Source organism: Melospiza melodia, chromosome 7 (assembly GCF_035770615.1).
Source record: "Melospiza melodia melodia isolate bMelMel2 chromosome 7, bMelMel2.pri, whole genome shotgun sequence".
NCBI lineage: Eukaryota > Metazoa > Chordata > Aves > Passeriformes > Passerellidae > Melospiza > Melospiza melodia.
The window spans coordinates 31,099,655-31,120,852 of record NC_086200.1 but is presented as its reverse complement, the minus strand read 5'-3'; the positions used below and the strand labels follow the sequence as shown (position 1 = coordinate 31,120,852).

General features: G+C 65.6%; 2 protein-coding genes across 4 annotated transcripts; one reads left to right on the top strand and one right to left on the bottom strand.

Moving 5' to 3' along the window:
- Positions 1–2,678: 2,678 nt before the first annotated feature.
- TMEM59L (transmembrane protein 59 like) lies at positions 2,679–8,842 on the bottom strand. Of its 2 annotated transcripts, none has more exons than XM_063161194.1 (8): positions 8,684–8,842; positions 7,705–7,810; positions 7,381–7,478; positions 5,969–6,115; positions 5,773–5,878; positions 5,371–5,482; positions 5,146–5,287; positions 2,679–4,950 (listed from the first exon to the last, which is right to left on the bottom strand). In XM_063161194.1, the coding sequence occupies exons 1-8, from the start codon at positions 8,840–8,842 to the stop codon at positions 4,789–4,791; spliced, it is 1,032 nt and encodes a 343-aa protein (XP_063017264.1). In that variant the 3' UTR covers positions 2,679–4,788. The 2 variants fall into 2 exon arrangements, with proteins under 2 accessions (XP_063017264.1, XP_063017265.1); XM_063161195.1 differs by having other exon boundaries at positions 5,146–5,263.
- Positions 8,843–13,046: 4,204 nt separating this feature from the next.
- On the top strand, positions 13,047–20,926 carry CRLF1 (cytokine receptor like factor 1). 2 transcript variants are annotated; one of them, XM_063161190.1, is made up of 8 exons: positions 13,047–13,128; positions 17,456–17,734; positions 19,070–19,199; positions 19,490–19,659; positions 19,897–20,054; positions 20,125–20,293; positions 20,539–20,717; positions 20,845–20,926. In XM_063161190.1, exons 1-8 carry the CDS (start codon positions 13,047–13,049, stop codon positions 20,866–20,868), a joined length of 1,191 nt encoding a protein of 396 aa, XP_063017260.1. In that variant the 3' UTR covers positions 20,869–20,926. The 2 variants fall into 2 exon arrangements, with proteins under 2 accessions (XP_063017260.1, XP_063017261.1); XM_063161191.1 differs by having other exon boundaries at positions 20,539–20,721; positions 20,845–20,908.
- The last annotated feature ends 272 nt before the right edge of the window (positions 20,927–21,198 follow it).

Below are 21,198 nucleotides of genomic sequence, written 5' to 3'. Positions count from 1 at the left end.
GTTGGGAGCAGATGGCAGGAGGGGAGGGAGGGAAATCCCTGCCTGGCCCCGCTCCTCGGGCATTGTGTGAGCTGGTGGAGCCAGGCCAGCTCCCGGCAGCTGACATCTTCTGGAGGGGACAGCAGCAGCCCAGTGCAGCCACCAAGAGCAGCCAGGGGGGTGCTGGCCCTGATTACAGCTGGTGGGACCCCCACAAACCTTCCGCACCCACTGCTGGCACGGACACCGAGCCACAGCCAAGGGGGAGAGGCCACAGGGCTCTGGGTGGAAGTGTAGGGGAAACTTGCTGGGTTCTCCCCACTTTTTGGGGGTACTTGCCACAGACACATCTGGGGTTAGTTGTGGAGCTGTGCTTGGACATGTGGACACACAGAGGTGAGCATGGACATGAGGGTGTGAGCGTGGACATGTGGACATAAAGGTGAGTGTGGACACGAGGACATCAGTATGAGCATGAGGGTGGGAGGGTGGACATGAGGACATGAGGCTGGACATGAGGACGGGAGGATGGACATGAGGACATGAGGATGGGCATGAGGATGTGAGGATGGACACAAGGACACGGTGATGGACACAAGGACATGGTGATGGACATGAGGACACAGTGAAGAACATGAGGATGTGAGGATGGACATAAGGACACAGTAATGGACACGAGGACATGAGGATGGACACGAGGACGTGAGGACAGACATGAGGACACAGTGATGGACACGAGGACACTGTGAGGGACAGAAGGACACTGTGAGGGACACAAGGACACCGTGATGGACACATGGATGTGAACGTGGGCACACACACACTCACCCCAAGGACGTGACCCACCCCATGCCCTCAGCACCACCACAGGCTGGAGGGTGACTCCTCACAGCCTGGCCTGCCCACGGCCACACACCAGGAATTTCCCTTCCCCTGTGAACAAATGAAAGAGGGAGAGAGAAGGAAAAGGGTGGAAAAGCCCCGGGCTGCCTGCTGGGGGGAGTGGAACCAGCGGATTTCATGCGTCTCCTTCTCGTTAGAGTGGGGTCCCTCCTCACCTGCTCCTGGGCACGGTTTCCTGCACCCCGAGCCAGCAGGGAGGAATCTGACTCCAGTTTAAAGACGAGGAGCTTGTCCACGGTCTGCAGCCCAGCTCCCATCCCAGGAGGGGACACACTCAGAGCTGCTGCCCGCCCTGGGCTGGGTTTGCCAGCTGTCTGCCCCGATCTGGGGCCTTCCTGCAAATTTTCCTGTGAAAATTCAGCACAAAGACATCCCCTGAGGGCTGTCCCTGCCCTCTGAGGGGCACTCAATGGCCTGGCCCTGGCCAGGGGGTTATTGCCCCCAAATCATCAGATTGTGCCCACCTCAAAAGCTGCTCCGTGCTGGGCTCCATCTCCCAGCCCTTCCCTCTTTTCCTGCCCTCCCACCCCTCTGCCCACCCCGAGGCACTGCTGAGGACACCGTGCAAATCCCATTGTGGGCTGGGGAACGTGGCCATGGCACCCCCTGTGCCTCCATGCCAGGCTGGGGAACACGACCACGGCACCCCCTGTGCCTCCATGCCAGGCTGGGGAATGTGGCCACGGCACCCCCTGTGCCTCCATGCCAGGCTGGGGAACGTGGCCATGGCACCCCCTGTGCCTCCATGCCAGGCTGGGGAACGTGGCCATGGCACACCCTGTGCCTCCATGCCAGGCTGGGGAACACGACCACGGCACCCCCTGTGCCTCCATGCCAGGCTGGGGAACGTGGCCATGGCATCCCCTGTGCCTCCATGCCAGCCCCACAGGGCCCAGGCTGCCCGGGGCATCCTCCCACCCAGCTGGCACGCCATCCCCGCGCACTCCATGTAGGGCAAACCCCTCCCGTCCCCATCGTGCGAGCGCAGCCCCGCTCCCCTCCTCCCCAGCCCGGGCAGGGGGTGACACGGCACGGACGTGCTCCGGCAGCACGGGCTGCTGGCAGGGAGCAGAGCAGGCCTTTGCAGAGCCTTCTTTGGCCGTGACATCCATCCCCGGCACCTCCGCATCCCTGGCTCCGCACCCCGCGGCAAACGGGGGCTCCTCGGGGGAGCGGCTGGCTCCGAGCTCGGGGCCCTGCTGGGCTACCGAAGCGCTGCAGGCGAGGCTGCAGAGGCTCCAGCGCCTCGCGTGAGCTGCCCCGCCGTGCCTGGCACGGGAGAGCCCGGCTGGGCCATGGGCACGGCGCCAGGACAAACACACGGCAGGGAAAGGGAAGGTGGGACGTGCCAGCCCCCCGGTGCTGCACGTGTGCTGGGGTGTGACACTGCTGTGTGACACCAGCATGGCCCCATTATTTCCCTGCTCCAAATGGTGTCCATGGGTGGTTTTCAGTGGGAAAAGCCCTCGTTTCCCAGCCCTTCCACATGCACGGAGCCCTCCCTGGGGCTGCACCCCGGCCTTCCCCTCCTTGCAGCTCGCAGGGGATGGTTTGGGGGCCTTGCCTCTCCTCCCACTCTGATGCTGAATGTCTCAACCCAGCAGCAGAGAGGATCTTTGTTCCGTGCCCATGCCAAGCTGCCCAGCAGGGATTTCTCTCTGGTTTGCCAGAGCTTTCATCCCGGCTCAGTTTCCAGAACGGGAACAGCCCCGTGCCCTCCTGCCGGCCCCATGTGGGTGATCAAACCCGCTCCCACCCTGGCACCAACATCCCACCAAACCATGGACTCACCCAGCTCTGGTACAAACCTTTATTCTATTCCCCCTCCCAGCTTGGGGCTGGGTTTGCCCTTCGAGGCGAGGCCGGGAGGGTTCCAGGCCGGGAGGGCTCCAGGACCAGGAGGGCTCCAGGACCAGGAGAGCTCCAGACCAGGAGAGCTCCAGACCAGGAGGGCTCCAGGACCAGGAGAGCTCCAGACCAGGAGAGCTCCAGACCAGGAGAGCTCCAGACCAGGAGGGCTCCAGGACCAGGAGAGCTCCAGACCAGGAGGGTTCCAGACCAGGAGAGCTCCAGACCAGGAGGGCTCCAGGACCAGGAGAGCTCCAGACCAGGAGAGCTCCAGACCAGGAGGGCTCCAGGACCAGGAGAGTTCCAGACCAGGAGGGTTCCAGGCCAGGAGGGCTCCAGGCCCCGCTGCCCCCGCAGCTCCTGCCCGGGGATCGGGGGCGCTGCCACGGCCGGAACATCACAGACTGACTGCACCGAGCTTCACACGCGGCCGGAAAGCAACAACGAAAAGTGGACCCCAAAACTGATACGAGACCCCCCCCACGCCTCCCCCCAACCCGGTTCCCCAAACCCAGATATGTCAGATGGGTGGAAGTGACACGGAGCAGCACAAAACCGGTGGGGACGGGGATGAGAGGCCCCGGTCCCAGCACAGCACGGCCCCATGAGCCGCCGGCACACGAGAGAGCCCAAAAACCCAAGGAGGGGTCAGGATAATAAGTTAATCTGTACAGACGTGTTAGGTGACAGAGGGGCGGCGGGACCGACACCGTCCGGCACTGGGGTGTCCCCCGGGGCCGAGGAGCAGCACGCCGGTGCAAATCAAACCACGGAACGATGCATGGAATCGAGTGGTGGAGAATGAGGGGAGGTGGGGAGAAGGGAGACACCTCCATGCCCGGGGGCTGTGCCAGGCTGAGCCGAGGGGAGCCGTGCTTGGTCCCACTGCCCGCTTTGAGGGCAGCACTGTGAGCCCAGGGACACAGAGACCGGGTCCTGCCGTCAGCTACAGCCCCGCAGGCTGCTCCCAGCGTGGGGCAGGGATGCTGAGCCCAGGATGGAGCCATCCCTGCAGGATGCCGAGCCCAGGATGGAGCAGTCCCAGCAGCTCCCACCTCCTGTCCACGCTTGAAGCCAGGGAAACGCCGCCTCATCCCCGGCTTGGTCCCACCAGCAGCTTGTTGGCACCAGGGCCAGCTCCCCAAGGGCATCACGGAGCCGGGAGGGGAAGGAGCCATCCCAGGGCCCCTCCGCAGCTCCGGGAAGGGGCCGGCCGGGCGCTGGCGTGGGCACGGAGGCGGCGGGATCCGCTGCCGTCTCCGGCTGCCAAGGCCAAATCCATTCGCCACGTTTCGGCTCCCCGAGGCAATCGGCTCCGGCCGGCGGAAGGGAGTTCCCAGGGCCGGGGCCGGCGCCTCGGAGGCTCAGCCCAAGGTGGGAGGCCGGGGATGTGCCGAGCCAAAGCTCCGAAGGCTGCAGACGCTCTCCATCCCCCACCGCAGCCGGCTCCCTCCTGCCCAGCGCTGGAGCCGTGCCCGGAGGGCTGCGGGGCCCCGGCGGCTCCGGGCGGGGCAGACTGAGAGTCCCGCTCGGGGACCCGCCGGGCTCCCTGCGGCCTGCCCGCCCTGGCAGCTCCCTCTCGGCTCCGCAGGCCCGGATCCCAGCCCGCAGCGCATCCCTGGGGGACGCAGAGCCGCTCTCGGCTCCCGGAGCCCCCGGAGCGGGCGTGCCCGTGAGGGGAGCGGGACCCGGGACCCGGCCGTGCCCGGGGATCAGAGCGGGGCCCGGGACCAGGCCGTGCCCGGGAATCAGAGCGGGGCCCGGCCGTGCCCGGGGAGGGGAGCGGGACCTGGGGCCCGGCCGTGCCCGGGGAGGGGAGCGGGGCCCGGCCATGCCCGGGGATCAGAGCGGGGCCCGGGACGAGGCCGTGCCCGGGAATCAGAGCGGGGCCCGGCTGTGCCCGGGGATCGGAGCGGGGCCCGGCCGTGCCCGGGGATCAGAGCGGGGCCCGGCCGGAGGAGGAGATGCCCCTGCGGGACCGGGGGACGCGGGGAGCCGTGGGGCGATGCCGTGGGGTCGGTGAGAGGGAGGCGGAGGCGGTGGGCAGGGACGGGAGCCCTACAGGATGGTCTTGTCCAGGTCGACCTTGAGGGGCAGCGGCCCCGCGTCCTCCCCGCCGGGCGCGGGGCACAGGGTGACGGTGATGACGGGAGGCAGCGGGAAAGGGCCGGGGCCGTCCAGCTCCTCCAGGTACTCCTTGTCCCCGTTGATGCTCAGGGGCTGCAGGAGAGGCAGAGACAACAGTGCAGCCCCAGAGCAGGGTGCAGATCACCCCCGGTTTGGGGGCACCACGGGGCTGGATGTGGATGAGCCTCACACCCCACACAGAGACTGGGCAGCACAAAAAGGGCACAGCAATGCCCACCCCACCGTGCCAGGCGTCCCTGGCACCCTGGGGCTGTGCTCACCCCATACCTGGGTCTTGACGTGCTGCTCGGGGGCGGTGACCAGGCTGGCACAGCTGAGCCACAGCATCACCATGATGGAGAGGAAGAGGCAGGCGGCCAGGATCCAGCGAGGAAGGCCCGAGCGCCTGTAGCACCCCACCACCCCCCGCCAAAGAGGAGGCACGGGTTTATGGCAGGGCACGGGCTGGGGGGGATCTGCTGTGCCACGTCCAGCGGGTCCCAGAGCACCTACTTGGACATGCAGCCCAGGAAGTCGTGCTCCTGCTGCGGGGGCTCCGGGGGATGCGCCTTGGCCTTGCCCCGTGGCTCCTTCACGGGGGGCTTGTCCCCCTTTGCCCGGGGGCCTGGCAGGGGAGAGGCGATGCTGAACATGGGGCACACCCATGTGGGCACACCCATGTGGGCACACCCATGGGTACACCCTCCCCTCTCCCACTGGGACCCCCCTGCCCGCTAAGGGGGCGCCGAGGATCCCACCAGGGCCCCATCCAGATCTCCCCAGCGTGGGTGGGAGTGTGAGAAGATGATCAGACCCAAGAAATGGGAAATTTCTTCAGCTCTGGAGATCTCGGAAGGGAGCCAGGAGGGCTCGGAGGCTCCCAGCCCCCTCCCAGCAGCCCAGAGCCCCCCAAACCTGTGTGGGGCTGGGGGACACCAGGGCTGGACCCCGACCCCGATCCCGGCTGTGCTGGCTGGATCTCCAGGGCCTCGGCTGCTGGGAACTCCATCTCAGGCTGGGACTGGGTCGGCAGGGAGAGAGGGAGAAGGCAGTCAGGAAAGGGGTCCCCACCCCTCTGGGCACCCACAGAAGGGTCCGGGGCACACCCCACCTGGAACACCACGACTTTGCCATCATCCGCCTGCAGGTAGAAGGTCCAGGTGGAGGAGATGAAGCTCTGGGCAGAGCTGACGATGTCGTTGCAGAAGGTGGAGACCAAATCCAGCATGGAGAACGACGGCAATTTCAGCTCCAGGCTCTGCAAAGGAGCGGGGACATCACCTCACAGCTGTCCCCTCGTCACCCACCCCAACAGGGGACATCCCACCCCAGGGTCGTGGCTGGGGTGAGCTGAGCTCAGCTCTGGGCTCTGCTTCTCCCAGCACACAAAGGGATGTTCCAGGCTGTGCTCCAGCCCCAGGAGGGTCACCAAGGCTCCCTGGAGTGACCACCCGGCTTTGGGGCCATCCCCCAGCCCCAGGCCCGTCCCTCTGGGCTGGGATCTCCCTCCTGTGCCGGGGACAATGGGAGCGGAGCGGCCGCGGTGCCGAGGGCGTTGCTCTCCTGGCAGCCTCTCGGTGCCCTGGATTCTTGGCCGTCGCGGCAGTTTGTTATTTTTAAAGCATCCCTGCTGGAATCCGCTTGGCTGCTCCCTGCCACTGGCTCCGAACATTTTCCGACAGCCCCTTGCACGGTCAAACCAGCAAACAGGAAATAAATAGGTCAGATTCTGTATCTAATTATTATGCTAAATCTGCTTTGCCTGCTCGTCTGGGAACCTGAGGGAGAGTGCTTTGGGTGGGTGGAGGGGGTGAGGACCCTGCCTGTCACCCCCAGATGCTCATCCCTGGCCTTGGAGAGGGGCTGGGAAATGGGATCAGGCACTGGGAAGGTCTTAAAACGGGGCTCCAAAGGAGGGGAGTTCAAAGGAGCTTTTCACCCTTTTTACGGCGCTGATTCATCTTTGCCTGCACGTGCACGGAGCCAAAAGCCTCCTCCTTGGGCCAAAGTCTAATTTAATTAATTGGGCAATAGCTGAATTAATTAAATGTAGGAGGGGAAAGCGTTGCTGACTACTGGGAAGGATAACAAATCAAAACTGGGGGAATCTGCCACGATGCCCAGTCAGATCCTCTCACCCTGGGGATTCCCTGTGGTCGCCCTGCCTGGCCCAAGCCCAGCCCAGCCCAGTTAATTTGCTTTTTAGATTTGTGACAAAGCAACCAGTGGTGGCTTGGATCAGCCTGGCACAGCTGGAGCTCCCATCTGGATAGAGGGATGGATGGATAGAGGGATGGATGGATGGATGGATGGATGGATGGATGGATGGATGGATGGATGGATGGATGGATGGATGGATGGATGGATGGATCCATTGATGGGTTCATGGATGGATCCATGAAGGGATGGATCCATGGATCCATGGATGGATGGGCTGCACATGTGGGGTGTCCCCCATCCCGAGGAAGAGGAGGGGCTGTGCTGAGCTCCTGTTCAAGGAAGGGTTTCCCCATCTCCCTTCACCTTCTCCTTCCTGCTCTCCTCCACCTCGGGCAGCTGCTTGCGGCACCCGGTCGCGCACCCGAACTGCTCCTCTGCGTTGCCGTAGGCTTCGGCACAGGCTGGGGAGAGGAGGGGTCGGGGTTGGGGGTGCCCAATCCCGGGGACCCCCGTGCCCGTCCCCAGAGCCCCCCAGGGCCCCTCAGCCCTCCCCGCTGGCTGTGGGGTGCGCAGGGCAGGCGCTCCAGAGGGCGTTGGGCGAAGGGATTGCTGCTCCCGTGGGATGTGGGCATGGGGATCCCGCCGGGATTTGGGGCGCGGGGGCTGCTCGGCCGCGGCTCCTCTCACCTGCTTCGCACTCGGCTCTGGTGGCGTTGAGCTCGGCGCTCGCATCCACGAAGTGACAGATGGAGAACAGCCGGCAGCCCCGGTAACAGGCGTTGAGAACAGCATCCTGCGGCGAGGAGGAGGAGAGCGCGGAGCTGGCACCGGGCGCAGGCACCGGGCTCAGCCGGACACCCCCCGGGCCCCCGCGGCCAGCTGGGGGGCACCGGGCAGCGCCGCCCCCGCCCGGGGCCGTGCTGAGGGCTGGCACCCCAAAGCCGGGGGTCCCGGAGCAGGGAGAGCTCCCCAAAGCCCCCCTGGTGCCCCCATTGTGGGTCTGCACGGGGCCAAGGGTGGAGGGCTTGGAGGGTCCCCCCGTCTGTGGTGGCACCAGCCAGGCCCTGGCATGGGCTGGCAGAGGTGTGGGTGCACTGCTCTGGAGGAGGGGTAACGATTTGGGGTGCCGGGCACACACTGAGGGGGTGTGGGGGGCACACAGAGCCTACACGGATGTCACCAGGATGGGGCAGGCTCAGGGTAAAGGGGTGACACTGCGGGCACCCCAAACCCGTGGGGATGCCCTCACTGGGGGCACCCCAAAGCTGCTGGAGGAGACACTGGGGGTGCCTCGGTGCCCCCCATGTTGCTCCCACGGGGGAGTGGCAGAGATGCCTGTCAGGGGTGTCTCCACTGCTTCTGGTGGTCCTGCTGCCCCCAGTCCCTTCCAGTGCCCCCATTGCCCCCAGTGCCCCGATGCCCTGGTGCCCCATTCCAATGTGAGATTATCAGAATTATTGCCCCTGAGAATTGCCCCCTACTGATGGTCCCCAAACATCCCCAGTACTCCCAGCGCCCACGATGATGCCCCTGGTACCCCCAGCGCCACTGATGCTCCCCGTGCCCCAGGTGCCCCCCAGTGCCCCGATGCTCCCGGTACCCCCGGTTCCATTGATGCTCCCCACGCCCCCGTTGCCCCCCCGGTGTCCCGGTGCCCCGGACTCACGGCGGCGGCCCGGCGCTGCAGGCTGCGGCCGCACTGCCCGCGGCACCCGCCGGTGTCTCCCAGCTGCGGCGAGAAGGGGTCGGTGGCGGCGGCGGCGGCGGCGAGCAGGGCCAGGCCGAGGGCGAGCAGGGCCCGGGGCCGGCGGGCCGGGGCCGCCATGGCGGGCGCGGAGCGGAGCGGAACGGAGCGGAGCGGAACGGAGCGGAGCCGAGCGCACCCACCGCCGCCGCCGCCGCCGCCGGCCCCGCCGTGACGCGCCGTGCGCCGGGCGGGGGGAGCCGGGGGCGGGGGGAGCCGCCGCAGCCTGCCGCAGATGCACCGGCACCGGCACCGGCACCGGGCGGGGATAGCGAGCCCGGGTGCGGGAGGGAGGATGGGGATGCCCGGGCAGCGGGGGGTGAGGGGACCCCGGGATGCAGCAGAACGGGGGGGGGGCGGTCCAAGGAGCAGGGATGCTCGGGATGGGGGGATGGACGGACACCAGGGGATGCCGGGGGACAAAGGGGACGTGGGAACCGGGAGATTTATGGGGAGCAGGGGTGTGGGGGGGCCGTGGGCCAAGGGGGATGCAGCAGGGATCGGGGTGCAGGGACACAAGAGGGCTTGGGGCCGCCCTGGCACAGAGGGACTGAAGGGACCAGGGGGCTGAGGCCATGGCCAGGAGCTGTCACACCCCACCGGTGTCACACAGAGGGACAGGGCTGCCCCACTGCCCCCCACATGGACCAACCCCTCAGGAGGGTCCCCAGCCAGTGTCACACCCCGCCGTGCCGCCCTCTGCGTCCCTCCAGGACTCCCCAAGCCACCTTCATGCCTCCCATCCTCATCCTCACTCCTCAGGGCCCCCCGGCTCTCCCTGACACCCCGGATTTACAGCTGTGATTTTCCAGGCTTTACAGGACATCAAAGGCACCCCCGCTCACCCCTGCCCTGCCCACTCCCCTAATTTATGGCAGCACCCCAAAGTGGGCCCGGGGGGAGGAGGAGGAGGGGGAGGAGGGGGAGGGGGAGGGCTGGGGGCTGCGCTCACCTCCGGCCCTAATGGGGAACACATGGCAGGACCCCGGCGGGGGAAGGGGGGGTCTCGCTGTCCCGGCTCAGCCCTGAGGGTGCCCTGGGGCCGGACAGAGGGGCTGGGGGTGCTGGGGGGCGCAGCCCGCGCCCCCCCCCCCCCGGGCAGAGAGCGGGGCCTCTCCTCGCCCGCCACTTTATTCATCTTATTAATCAAAGGAACGGAGCAGGGCCGGGCCGGCGGGGCCGCGCTCCCCTTCCCCCTCCTGGAGCCCCGCCAGCCCCGGGTCCGGCACCGCTGAGGAACGGCCGGTGAACGGGGCAGGCTGGGGCTGTCACCGTAAATCAGAGCCGCAGCCCGAGCCCCGGGGCACCGGGAGCCTCCCTCCGGTGGGCGCCGCTCCCCTGCACCTGCCCGCGCTCCGCCCGCTCACCTTTCCGTGGAAAAAAGCCTTTCCCAGGCTAAACCCTCCGAGCTGGCCAAGCCTGGCTGCCCTCCCTCCTCCCCTCTCCAGAAACACTCGATGCCTCTCGCATTTATCACTACTGACCTACATTTCCCTGCCGGAGCCTTTCGGGGAGCCTCGGGCTCTCCCCACATTGTCTGGGGCGTCCCCGCGGTCCCTTCACTCCACGTCCCAGCCCTGCACAGCCCATCCCTCGTGCTCAAGCACCCTCTCGACATTTTTGCCCTCCTCTGGAGCTGCTCAGACTCCGCCGCGGGACTGTTTGTGCTTCCCAAAGCAAACAGAGGCGGGAAGGTGCGGCCGCCCCGAGGATGCTCTGCAGGGAAAGGGTGCGGGGGGGCGGCAGGGAAGGGGTTAAGCGGGTTATAAATTACCCATGGATGTGGAAATGTGACTGAGAGGAATAGAAAGCAAACTCTGCCTGCTGGATTCTTAGCATTTCTTGCCTCTTTATTTTTCCCCCAGGTCACTTTAAAAGGATGCAGGCAGTGGAGGCAGCTCCGCTGCGCCTCTCCTCCCGCTTTTCCCGGGGTTTGGGGTTTTTTTTTTCTTGTTTGTTTTTTACACCCTGGCCCTTGAGCCAGATGCTGTCTGCGTCCAAGGATTTTATGGAGTGAGCTCTGGCTGGGAAATCAAGTAATTAGATTAATTCGGGGCCCTGGTGACACACGATGGAGGGAGGCGGGAAGGTGGCGGCCGGTGGGAAGCTGGACCGAGGATGCTCAGGCGGCTTTGGGGACGTCCCCAGAGCCACCCGGGCAGAGCAGAGCGTTCGTGGCAGGGCCTGGGCCCCACGGGCAGATCCCGCACGGAGCGGGGCACAGAGGCCCTGGGAACGGAGCCGCGCCGGGGGCGCAGCGGGACCGCCCGGCCTCGGGGGACGCCGAGAGCCCGGCCGGGGTCAGAGTGGGGTGCGGGCTGGATCCTGGGGGTCACAGGGGGCTCCGGGCTGGATCCTGGGGGTCACAGGGGGCTCCGGGCTGGATCCCGCCCCGGCGGTGCCTGTGAGCGCGGCCCGTGGGCCGGAGGGAGCGGCTTTAAAGGTCACTGGCAAAGGGCAGCGCTGAGCGGCCGCCGCTGACTCAGAGCGGCTCGGCCACCTCCGGCTGCTCCCGGGCGGGTCCCGGCGCTGCCCGCGCTTGGGGACCGCTGTGCCCTCGCCCTGGCCCCGTGCCACAGGTGCTGCGTGAGCTGCCAGGTCCCTGCGCCACCTGGGGTGACACCAGTGGGGACCGACACTGCCCTCCCACTGCCGCCGTCCCTCCACCTTCCCCCTGCACCCCAGGCCACCTTCCGATGATGCCTGCGCCACCCAGAGCCACCCATGTCCCCAGGGCGGAGTCACCCCCTCCCCGGGATCCCACCCGCGCCCCGGCTCCCCAAAACCCCCCAAAATCGGGGTGCTCGCTGGGCAGCCCGGCCAGGGGGGCAGCAAACAGGGGGGAAGGCTCCGGGCAATGCCGGTGGGCAGCTGGGGTGGCCGCAGCCCCCATCCCGCTCCAGAGGGGAATTTCTCTTTTCCGCAGCCCCCAACCCGCTCCAGAGGGGAATTTCTCCCTTTCCGCAGCCCCCATCCCGCTCCACAGTGGGAATTTCTCCCTTTCCGCAGCCCCCAACCCGCTCCAGAGGGGAATTTCTCCTTTCCGCAGCCCCCATCCCGCTCCAGAGGGGAATTTCTCCTTTCCGCAGCCCCCAGCGCTGCCCCGGTCCCGCGCGGTTTCCCGGGGCGCGGGCCGTGGGTCGGGACCGCGGGCGGCCGCCGGCCCCGGGGCAGCCGTGATTCACTCGGCCAGACCGCGGCCGCTGGGGCTGAAGTTTCTCAGGCTGGGTGGCTCCCGGAGCCTGACATTTTTGGGAAATTTCAACAAAAACAGTTCAGAAGCTTCCAAAAAACAGGACGATGGGAAAAGGCATTGTTCGGGCTCCCTCCCCCTCTCGGTTTTTATTGTGTTTTTTAATCTCTGCGATCCCTGGTGCTGCCCAACGCCTCGGAGCCCCACGCGGTGTCACCCCCGGCCCCGAGCCCACGGGGCAGCCCGGGCCACCCGCGTGTCCCCTGCCACCCTCCGTGCCCATTGCGGGCAGGGAGCAGGGTCCCCTCTCCTCACAGCCGGGGACACGCAGTGGCCTCGCCGTGGCCGGGACGCGCTGTCCCGGGGGTCTCTGAGCTGCCCGGGGGTCTGCACAGCTCCCGGTGCCGCCGAGACCCCGGGCGGGGGCGCGGGGGGATGCCCGAGTGGGTGGCTTTGTCCCGGTGCTGGCGGCACTACCGGACACGCCACCACCCCCGGGGACAAACGCAGCCCCAGCCTGGGGGAACTCGGGGTGTTTTTTCCACTTCCTTGGGGTTTTGAGGAGGAAAGCCCCGAGATGATGGATTCGATAGAAAACATGGGGATTTGTGGGATGATGTTCCTGTTTCCAGCCCAGAAATAAGCAACAGCCGGGGTTTGGATCCCGGCGGGGCTCGGAGCGTGGGGAAGCCGCGGGGGGGGGCGCGATCGGCGGCGAGCGCGGCCCCGGGGGCGCGGGAGGGTCCCGTGAGTCACCCGTGGGCCGGCGGCCCCGGAGCGGCTCTTACTCACCTACCGGGGGGGTCGGGGGGAGCGGGACGCGGCCCCGGGAGGGCGGGGGGGCCCAGCATCCCGCGGCGGCGGCGGGCACCGGGCGGGGGCCGCTCCCGGGGCCGGTACCGGAGCGGGACGATGGCGGGGGGGGGGTGGCGGGGCCGGTGGCTTTCTGCCCCCCCGGGGGCGGTCCCGGGGCGGGGCCAGGGCGGCAGTTGGGGCTTTGGTAACCGGGGGTTGCTCAGACTTGCTCGGGACTTCCCCGGACGTGCCGGTGCGCTCCGCCGCCCCGGGCACCGACGGGCACCGGAGCAGGCCATGCCGCCGCCGCCGCCGCTCGCGATGCTGCCGCTGCTGCTGCTGCTCCTGCCGCGCCTGCCCCGCGCCGAGCCGCTCTCCTGTGAGTACCGGCGGCCCCGGCGGCTCCCGCAAGGTGGGCGCGGGCGGGCGGGGGTCCCGTCGGGGCCCCCCGGGGCTCTCCCGTCCGGCCCCGGCCCCGGCGTGCGGAGCCCCCCGAGGTTCCGCCGCTGCTTCCCGCGTGTCCCGTTCCCCCCAGCGGTGCCGGGATGCGGAGCCCCCCGGGGCTGTCCGCTCCTCTCCGTGCGCCGCGTTCCCCCCGGCCCCGGGATGCGGAGCGGTCCCGGGCGCACCTCGGGGCTGCGCTCGCCGGAGGACGAGGAGGAGGAGGAGGAGGAGGAGGAGGACGGGGACCCCCCCGCGGAGGGCAGCCGGGACCCCCCCTCCCCTCCCGACAGGCAGCCGGGATCCCCCATCCCCGACCCCCCCGCCCCTTGCCCGCAGAGAACAATGGAGGAACCTTTTAGCGCTGCCCCCCATCCCCGAGAGCAGCGAGGAGAGCCCCCCTGGCCCGGAGCAGCGAGTGCTCCCTCTCCCCACGGAGAGCGGGGACCCCGAGGGGGCCGCTCCCCCCTGTCCCCCTCCCCGCCGTGCGGCCCCCCCTGCCGCAGAACAATGCGGCTCCATTCCCCACCCAGGACAATGGAAACCCCCGGCCTCGGCCCGGAGAACAATAGCGAACCCCTTCCCCACGCGACCCCCCGGCAGCCCCGGGAGCCACCGACCCCCTCTGCCCCCCCCAAAGCCTCTGAGAGCCCCCTCCCCCTGCCGAGAACAACGGGGTCCCCCCTTCCCCCGGAGAGCCGCCCCCATCCCAGAGAACAATGAATCCCCTTTTCCCACCCAGAACAACCAGGATCTCCCTCCCCGCCCCACGGAAAACAACGACCCCCCCCCAAAAAAAATCCCCCTGGGGGCCCCTCGGTGATGCCCAGTTTGGGGGCCCCACCCGGCGGCGGCAGGGCCGGGAGGTGCCACCTGTGGGCTGGGCTGCGGGGCGGCCTCGGCCCCGCGGGGATCGGGGTCCCCCTGGCCATGGGGGGACACGCGGGGATCGGGGTCCCGACCCTTCCCCACAGAGCCCCAAACCCGACCGAGCCCCGGTCCCGGTCCCGGCCGCCGCCCCGCTGCCCCCGCTGCAGCCCGGGGAGGGCGAGGTCCCGCTGCCCGCTCCCCGCTCCTCTCTCCGCTCCTCTCCCCGCTCCTCTCCCCTCTCCCGGCTCCTCGCTCCCCTCTCCCCGTTCCCCGCTGCCCGCTGCCCGCTCCCCGCCGCAGGAAAGGAAGTTCGGCTTCCTCCCTATGATGGGAATTTCTCAGGGCCGTGGATGTTCTCCGCTCCGACCGGCCAACGGGACCCGCCGCAAGCGGCACCGCTCGCCCGCCCGGCGGCTCCCGCGTCCCCTCCCCGGCCGCCGGCGCGGAGCCCCGACCCAGCCCCGTCCTTGGCGGGGAGCCTGAGGGCGCTCACTGGGGCAGGAGCTGCTGGAGCCATGGGGTGGGCAGGAGGAACGCTCCAAAACCCCTCCGTTAGCGAGAGCGGCCAGTCCCGGTGCCCGCCCGGTGCCCGCCCGGTGCCCGCCCGGTGCCCGGAGGGGCTGATCCCGCCGGGAGCCGCCCGAGGCCACGGCCGGACCCTCGGTGGGGCCGAGCCCGCACCTTTCCCCCCCGACCCCCATTTCCCCCTCCCCACGGGGGTCCGGGGCAGCGCTGCCCCCTCGACGGGCGGCGCTGGCGAAGGCGAAGCCAAATCTCCTTTTAGAGAGCGAAAGTTTCCCCTCGGTGCAGCTCGGCCGCGCTGGAATGCCTGGGCTTTTTATAAATCCCTCCTCGAGCCCAGGGATGGGCACGAGAAATGCCAGGCGGGGATGAGAAAGGGGAAAAAACCACTGGAGAGCAGGGTAGAAAAGAGGGATAAAGCATTTCTGGGTACCGTGTCTGCCCGCAAACCTCGCTGCTCGAGTGTTAGAGGAGCTCAAACTACACATATATATTTAATTTTATTTTTCCTGTGGAATTCAGAGCTTCCCAAATTCCCTTTTGTTCTTCAGGGCAATTATTTCTATTTTCCTTTAACCCCCTGCACAGCTCAATAAATCTTTTTTAACTGCGTGATCTCTGACACTTATCGGAGCATTTTTTTTTTTTTCCTCCCCCCTTTTCTTTGCCAACCCCTTAAAACTCCGATATAAAACCAAAATGAAATCCGGCCCTTCGGAAGAAAAGCATAAACGTTCCCGACACCTTGGAAATGTGGTTTTACTTTATAGCATTACTTAGCACCTGATCAGCATTTTTTTTTGCAATAGAGAAGCCATAAAACCCCCGAGCAGGTATTTTCGTTGCAACTTGCACATTCCACAGCCTGCCTGCGTCTCTCCGGCCCTTTCCTCTCCGATCGGAAAACTTCACACTTTTCCCTTTTAAAACACATGTTCGGCGCTGCGGCCGTGCTGAGGGGGGAAAACAATTCCAGGGGGAAAAAAATATAATATATATATGTATATAATTGGCCCCTCCAGAGGCTCCTGCTTGGAGAAAGGAAAAAAACCCCAAAATCCAGGGAAAAAAAAAATACAGAGAGAGAGAGAAAATTGGCCCCTCCAGAGGGTCCTGCTCGGAGGATGGGAAACGTGTCTGTTTTACGGTGCTCGTGCGAGTTTCTGGGGCTGTTTAGATTAAGATTGAGCAGAATCAGGGCTCGGAGCGCTGGGTGTGCTATCGGCAGAGCCGGGCTCGGGGTCGGAGCGGGGTGGGCACAGAGGGGGATGAGATTTGCAGAGGCCTGGCTGCCCTTGGGAAGGGTTTGTTCGGGGGGTGGGATGGATCCATCACCACCGGGGTACCCCGGAGTCCCCAGCACCGTCCCGCGGGTGTTTGGGGTACCGGGTACCGATCCGGGGGCGCTGCGGGTGCCTGGCACCAATCCCTGCATATTTGGGGTGCTTTTCCCCGCTGGATTTTCTTCCTTCCCCGCACCGGCACCCCCAAGCTCGGCGGCAGTTCCTAATTAAGCCTCCCCGGAGCGAGGAGGATTTGGGAGCGCTAATTGCGGGGCTGGGGGGCGGACCCGCGCTGGGATCGTGCGGGGATTCGGGAGCGCCCGGAGGGAGCCGGGGCGGGCGGCGGGCGCTGAAAGCCGATCGGGGCCCGGGGCTCGCCGGGGCCGGGAGGTCGCGGCACTTTCCGGGAGGTAATTGGGGAATATTAGCCCGGCGCGTGCGGATGGAGCCGATAAGGGCTGGCGGACACGGAGCGGCGGGGCCGGGGCAGCCGAGGGGGCCGGGGTCAACCGGGACGGGAACTTCCCCCCATGGAGGGGCTCCCCCAGCCTGGGCACACCCGGGGTGTTGAGGGGATTGGGGAGGGGTCCTTGGATGGAATTTCCCCCCATGGAGGGGCTCCCCCAGCCTGGGCACACCCAGGATGTCGAAGGGAGAACAGTGGGGTTGGGGAGGGGTCCCAGGATGGGAATTTCCCCCATTGAGGGGCTCCCCCAGCCTGCGGCACCCTCGCGATGTCGAGGGGAGAGCGGCGGGATTTGGGAGCACATGGTGAGGATGAGGAGGGAGCTCTTGGGAAGCGCTTCTCACCCCTGGGCGAGGTGATCCGGGGGGAAATGCCGGAGCTTGGCAGTGTTGGAAAATCCCCTCGAATTTTCTTTTTTTTGTGAAATCCTTTTGTCGCGGAAAAACTTCCGAAGCTGCAAGCCAGCCCCGCCCCAGCCCTGGGGAGAATAAAGATAAAAAGTGGATAGGAAAAGTATTTTTAAAGTTCTGAAATAGATGCAGATATAAAAATAGATATAAAATGTTTTAGATATAAAATGTAGATATAAAAGTAGGTGTAAAGAGTATTTAAATAGATAAAAATAGGTGTGTATTGAGATACAGAATAGATACAAAGCGTATTTAAAGAGATATAAAAGATATAAAATGTCTTTAGGTATAAATGTGCAGAAGTAAAGAATAGATATGAAACACATTTAAACCAATGTAAAATAGAAACCAGTGTCTTTAAATAGATGTAAAATGGAAACCAGTGTGTTAAATTGATATAAAATAGATATGGGATGATTTAAATCTATATAAAATAGATGTGTGATTTCAATCAGTATAGGCTCGCGATGATTTACATCGATTAAAACAGCTAAACAACGTATTTAAATTAACACAAAACACATACGATGATTTAAAAATTGATGCAAAATAGCAAAACAATGCACTTAAACAGATATAAATGAGCACAGAGGAGACATCAAGACGTTTAAATCAATGGAAAGCAGACGAGCAGACACACTTGCGCAGCTCTAACCTGCTCAGCTCAGCGCCAAGCCCCCATAACCGATTTCCCCGCTCTGTCTCCGGCTGCAGACCCCGCCGTGATCTCCCCGCAGGACCCCACGCTGCTCATCGGCTCCTCGCTGGTGGCCACGTGCACGGTGAGCCCGGACACGCGGCTGCGGGCCGAGGATCTGTACTGGACCCTCAACGGGCGGCGCCTCCCGGCCGCCTCCTACGCCGCGCTCGGCCCCTCCACGCTCAGCGTGGCCCTGGCCCGCCTCAACGGCTCCAGGCAGCAGTCGGGGGACAACCTGGTGTGCCACAGCAGAGACGGCGGCATCCTGGCCGGCTCCTGCCTCTATGTTGGATGTACGTGGGTGCTGCCGCGCCGTGGTGGGGTCTGGTCAATGTGTACTGGGGTCTGGTCACTCCATACTGGGGTCTGGTCACTCTGAATTGGGGTCTGGTCACTCTGTGCTGGGGTCTGATCACTGTACTGGGGTCTGGTCAATGTGTACTGGGGTCTGGTCACTCCATACTGGGGTCTGGTCACTCTGAATTGGGGTCTGGTCACTCTGTGCTGGGGTCTGATCACTGTACTGGGGTCTGGTCACTCTGAATTGGGGTCTGGTCACTCCATACTGGGGTCTGGTCACTCCGAATTGGGGTCTGGTCACTCTGAATTGGGGTGTGGTCACTGTGTACTGGGGTCTGGTCACTCTGTGCGGGGGTCTGGTTACTTTGCTGGAGCGTGGTCACTCTGTGCTGGGGTGTGGTCACTGTGCTGGGGTCTGGTCACTCTGTACTGCGGTGTTGTCACTGTGCCAGGGTCTGGTCACTCTGTACTGGGGTCTGGTCACTCTGTGATGGGGTCTGGTCACTCTGTGATGGGGTCTGGCTGCACTGTGTCAGGGTGTAGTCACTGTACTGGGGTCTGGTCACTCTGTGTCAGGGTTTGGTCACTCTGTGATGGGGTCTGGCTGCACTGTGTCAGGGTGTAGTCACTCTACTGGGGTCTGGTCACTCTACTGGGGTCTGGTCACTCTGTGTCAGGGTTTGGTCACTCTGTGATGGGGTCTGGCTGCTCTGTGCCAAGGTCTGGTCACTGTGCTGAGGTTTGGTCACTCTGTGTCAGGGCCTGGTCACTCTGTGTCAGGGTCTGGTCACTGTGTGCCAGGATTCGGTCATTCTGTGCTGACGTCTAGCCTCTCTGTACCAGAGACTGGTCACTGTCCTGGGATCCTGCCACCCTGTGCCAGGGTCCATCTCTGTGCCAGGGTCCAGCTGCTCTGTACGGGGGTCTGGCCAGCACTGGGATGCGCCTCCCCCATGGGAGAGAATCCGGGGATCCCCAGGGAGGAATCAGCGTGCTGGTTCTCACCAAAGCGTGCCAGGAGCTGCTCTGGTGGAGCCCTGACCCGCGCGCAGCTCCGAGGCTGTTTCGGCAAAGCCTCGGTTAAAACGCGCTTGTCCGAACCAATAATCGTAAGATTTTATCTCGGGCTATTTTAAGGCCGATGCTCTGTCCCAGGAATACGGAATCGGAACGGGGAATGCAGCTCGGGTTTGTTTTTTGGGTCGCTACACATTCCCGGGAACACAGAGGCTCAGCTGGGCACGCAGCTTGGACTTGGGGCTTGTGTCTCCGTGGCTGGAAAAAAACAGCTCTGGGACCTCTTGTTCTTTGGGTTTTGTCTCTGCCAGTACCCCCAGAGAAACCAGTCAACATCACTTGCTGGTCCAAAAACATGAAGGACCTGACCTGCAAGTGGGCGCCAGGGACAGAAGGGGAGACCTTCCTGCACACCAACTACACCCTCAAGTACAAGCGCAGGTGGGTGCTCACCTTCATCCCCGTTGTTGTTAAAAACTTTGGGGTGGGATTTAATGGGAAACAGGGAAGGGCAGCTCGATGCCTCCTGGCTGGCCCCTGCTTTGCTGGGATGAGTGTCCTCATGGAGCTGGGGAGGGTGAGGAGAAGCTGCTGTGGGCCTGGGTGAGTTGGGAATCACTGAGTGAACCACGGGGTCAGTCCCCCAATTCTGGCAGCGTGGAAAAACCAAAAAGTGACCCACGGGAGCATGGGGGAGCGGTGCCAGCACCTCACCCATCACCTGCCCGCAGGTGGTACGGCCAGGACAACACCTGCCAGGAGTACCACACGGCCGGCACCTACTCCTGCCACATCCCCAAGGACCTGGCCCTCTTCACGCCCTACGAGATCTGGGTGGAGGCCTCCAACCGCCTGGGGGTGGCCGTGTCTGACGTGGTCATGCTGGACATCCTGGACGTGGGTGAGCCGCGGGTGTCCCCGCCGTGCCGGTGACCCTGCGGGAACGGCGCAGCCGGGCTGGGCTGGGCTGGGCGGGCTGGGCGAGGGCAGCAGGAAATGGGCGATATGTGAGCAGAATTGCTCCTAATCGAGTTAGGCTGTTTGCTCCGAGTCGCTGCCACATCCGCGGCTCCTTAACCCTCGCGGCCCCGCGGCGCTGCCCGCCGTGCCCCGGGCCAGCCCTGCCGTGTCCCCGCAGTCACCACGGACCCTCCGTCCGACGTGCACGTCAGCCGGGTGGGCGACCTGGAGGACCAGCTGAGCGTGCGCTGGAGCTCCCCGCCGGCGCTCAAGGACTTCCTCTTCCAAGCCAAGTACCAGATCCAATACCGGGTGGAGGACAGCTCCGAGTGGAAGGTGCGTGGGCACGGCCGGGCACAGCGCGGGTGGGCGAGGGTGCGGGCGCTGCCATCTCGTCCCTCTGCAGGTGGTGGATGATGTGGGCAACCAGACCTCGTGCCGCCTGGCCGGCCTGCGCCCCGGCACCGTCTACTTCGTCCAGGTGCGCTGCAACCCCTTCAGCATCTACGGCTCCAAGAAGGCCGGCATCTGGAGCGACTGGAGCAACCCCACGGCCGCCTCCACGCCTCGCAGCGGTGAGTGCGGCCGGCAGCGCTCCCCGGTGCCGCCGGTGCCTCCCCGAGCCCCGGGGGATGAGCGGGGGCCCTGCCCTGCTCCATGCCCCGCGCCCGGATCTCCTGCAAAGGAGCCAGATTGGAGCTCGGCTTTCCCAGCCTGGAGCCCGAACCTGCTCGGGTTCCTCTCCCCGTTCACGGCACGGTGGCCGTGGGGGGGTCGAGGCGCGTCCCCCCGTGTGCCACCGCCCCCCTTGTCCCCGCAGAGCGAGTGGCGGGGGGCTGCGACCCCAAAGGCGGGGAGCAGAACACGACGCTGCGGCGGGAGCTGAAGCAGTTCTTCGGCTGGGTGAAGAAACACGCCTACGGCTGCTCCAACCTCGGCATCAAGCTCTACGACCAGTGGCGCGTGTGGCTGCAGAAATCGCACAAAACACGCAACCAGGTAGGTAAGGAGCCTTTCGCACTTCTTCTCCCCGGCCGGGTGGGGACGCGGGGTGACCCCCCACGCCAGGGATGCTGGGGGGTGACGCCGACCCCGGGGCGACGCGGGGCTCCGCTCCTCTCCGCAGGTCCTTCCCGGCGATAAGCTGTAGCCCGCGGGGGACCGAGCGCCGGCAGGATGGCACGGGGCGCCCGGCGCCCACCCGGGACCGCCCGCGCCCGCCCCGGCCCCGCCGTGGGGGCGCCGGGAGGCGGCCGGGGCGCAGCGCGGCCCCGCAGCCCTGGGGAGCGGGGTGGGGAGAGCTCGGGGGGCCGGGCTGGCCCAGCCCCGGGGGCTCGGCGGCACCGCGGCCCTGCGGCGGCGAGGGGAGCCCGCAGCCCTGCCCGGCCGGGGGAGGCGCCGCGGGGCCTTGGCTCCGCCAGCCCGAGCCGCCCCTGGCATGAACGGGGCGCCGGGCGCTTCCCGGGGCACCCCACCCTCG

Excerpts from the sequence above, each read along its gene's own strand:
- CRLF1 (XM_063161190.1), top strand. The coding sequence starts at position 13,047 with ATGCCGCCGCCGCCGCCGCTCGCGATGCTGCCGCTGCTGCTGCTGCTC. Across the intron at positions 13,129-17,455 it reads CCGCGCCGAGCCGCTCTCCT|ACCCCGCCGTGATCTCCCCG; the intron begins GTGAGTACCGGC and ends CTCCGGCTGCAG. Across the intron at positions 20,294-20,538 it reads CGCCTCCACGCCTCGCAGCG|AGCGAGTGGCGGGGGGCTGC; the intron begins GTGAGTGCGGCC and ends TTGTCCCCGCAG.
- TMEM59L (XM_063161194.1), bottom strand. The coding sequence starts at position 8,842 with ATGGCGGCCCCGGCCCGCCGGCCCCGGGCCCTGCTCGCCCTCGGCCTG. Across the intron at positions 7,811-8,683 it reads TGCAGCGCCGGGCCGCCGCC|GATGCTGTTCTCAACGCCTG; the intron begins GTGAGTCCGGGG and ends TCCTCGCCGCAG. Across the intron at positions 5,879-5,968 it reads GCAAAGTCGTGGTGTTCCAG|TCCCAGCCTGAGATGGAGTT; the intron begins GTGGGGTGTGCC and ends CTGCCGACCCAG.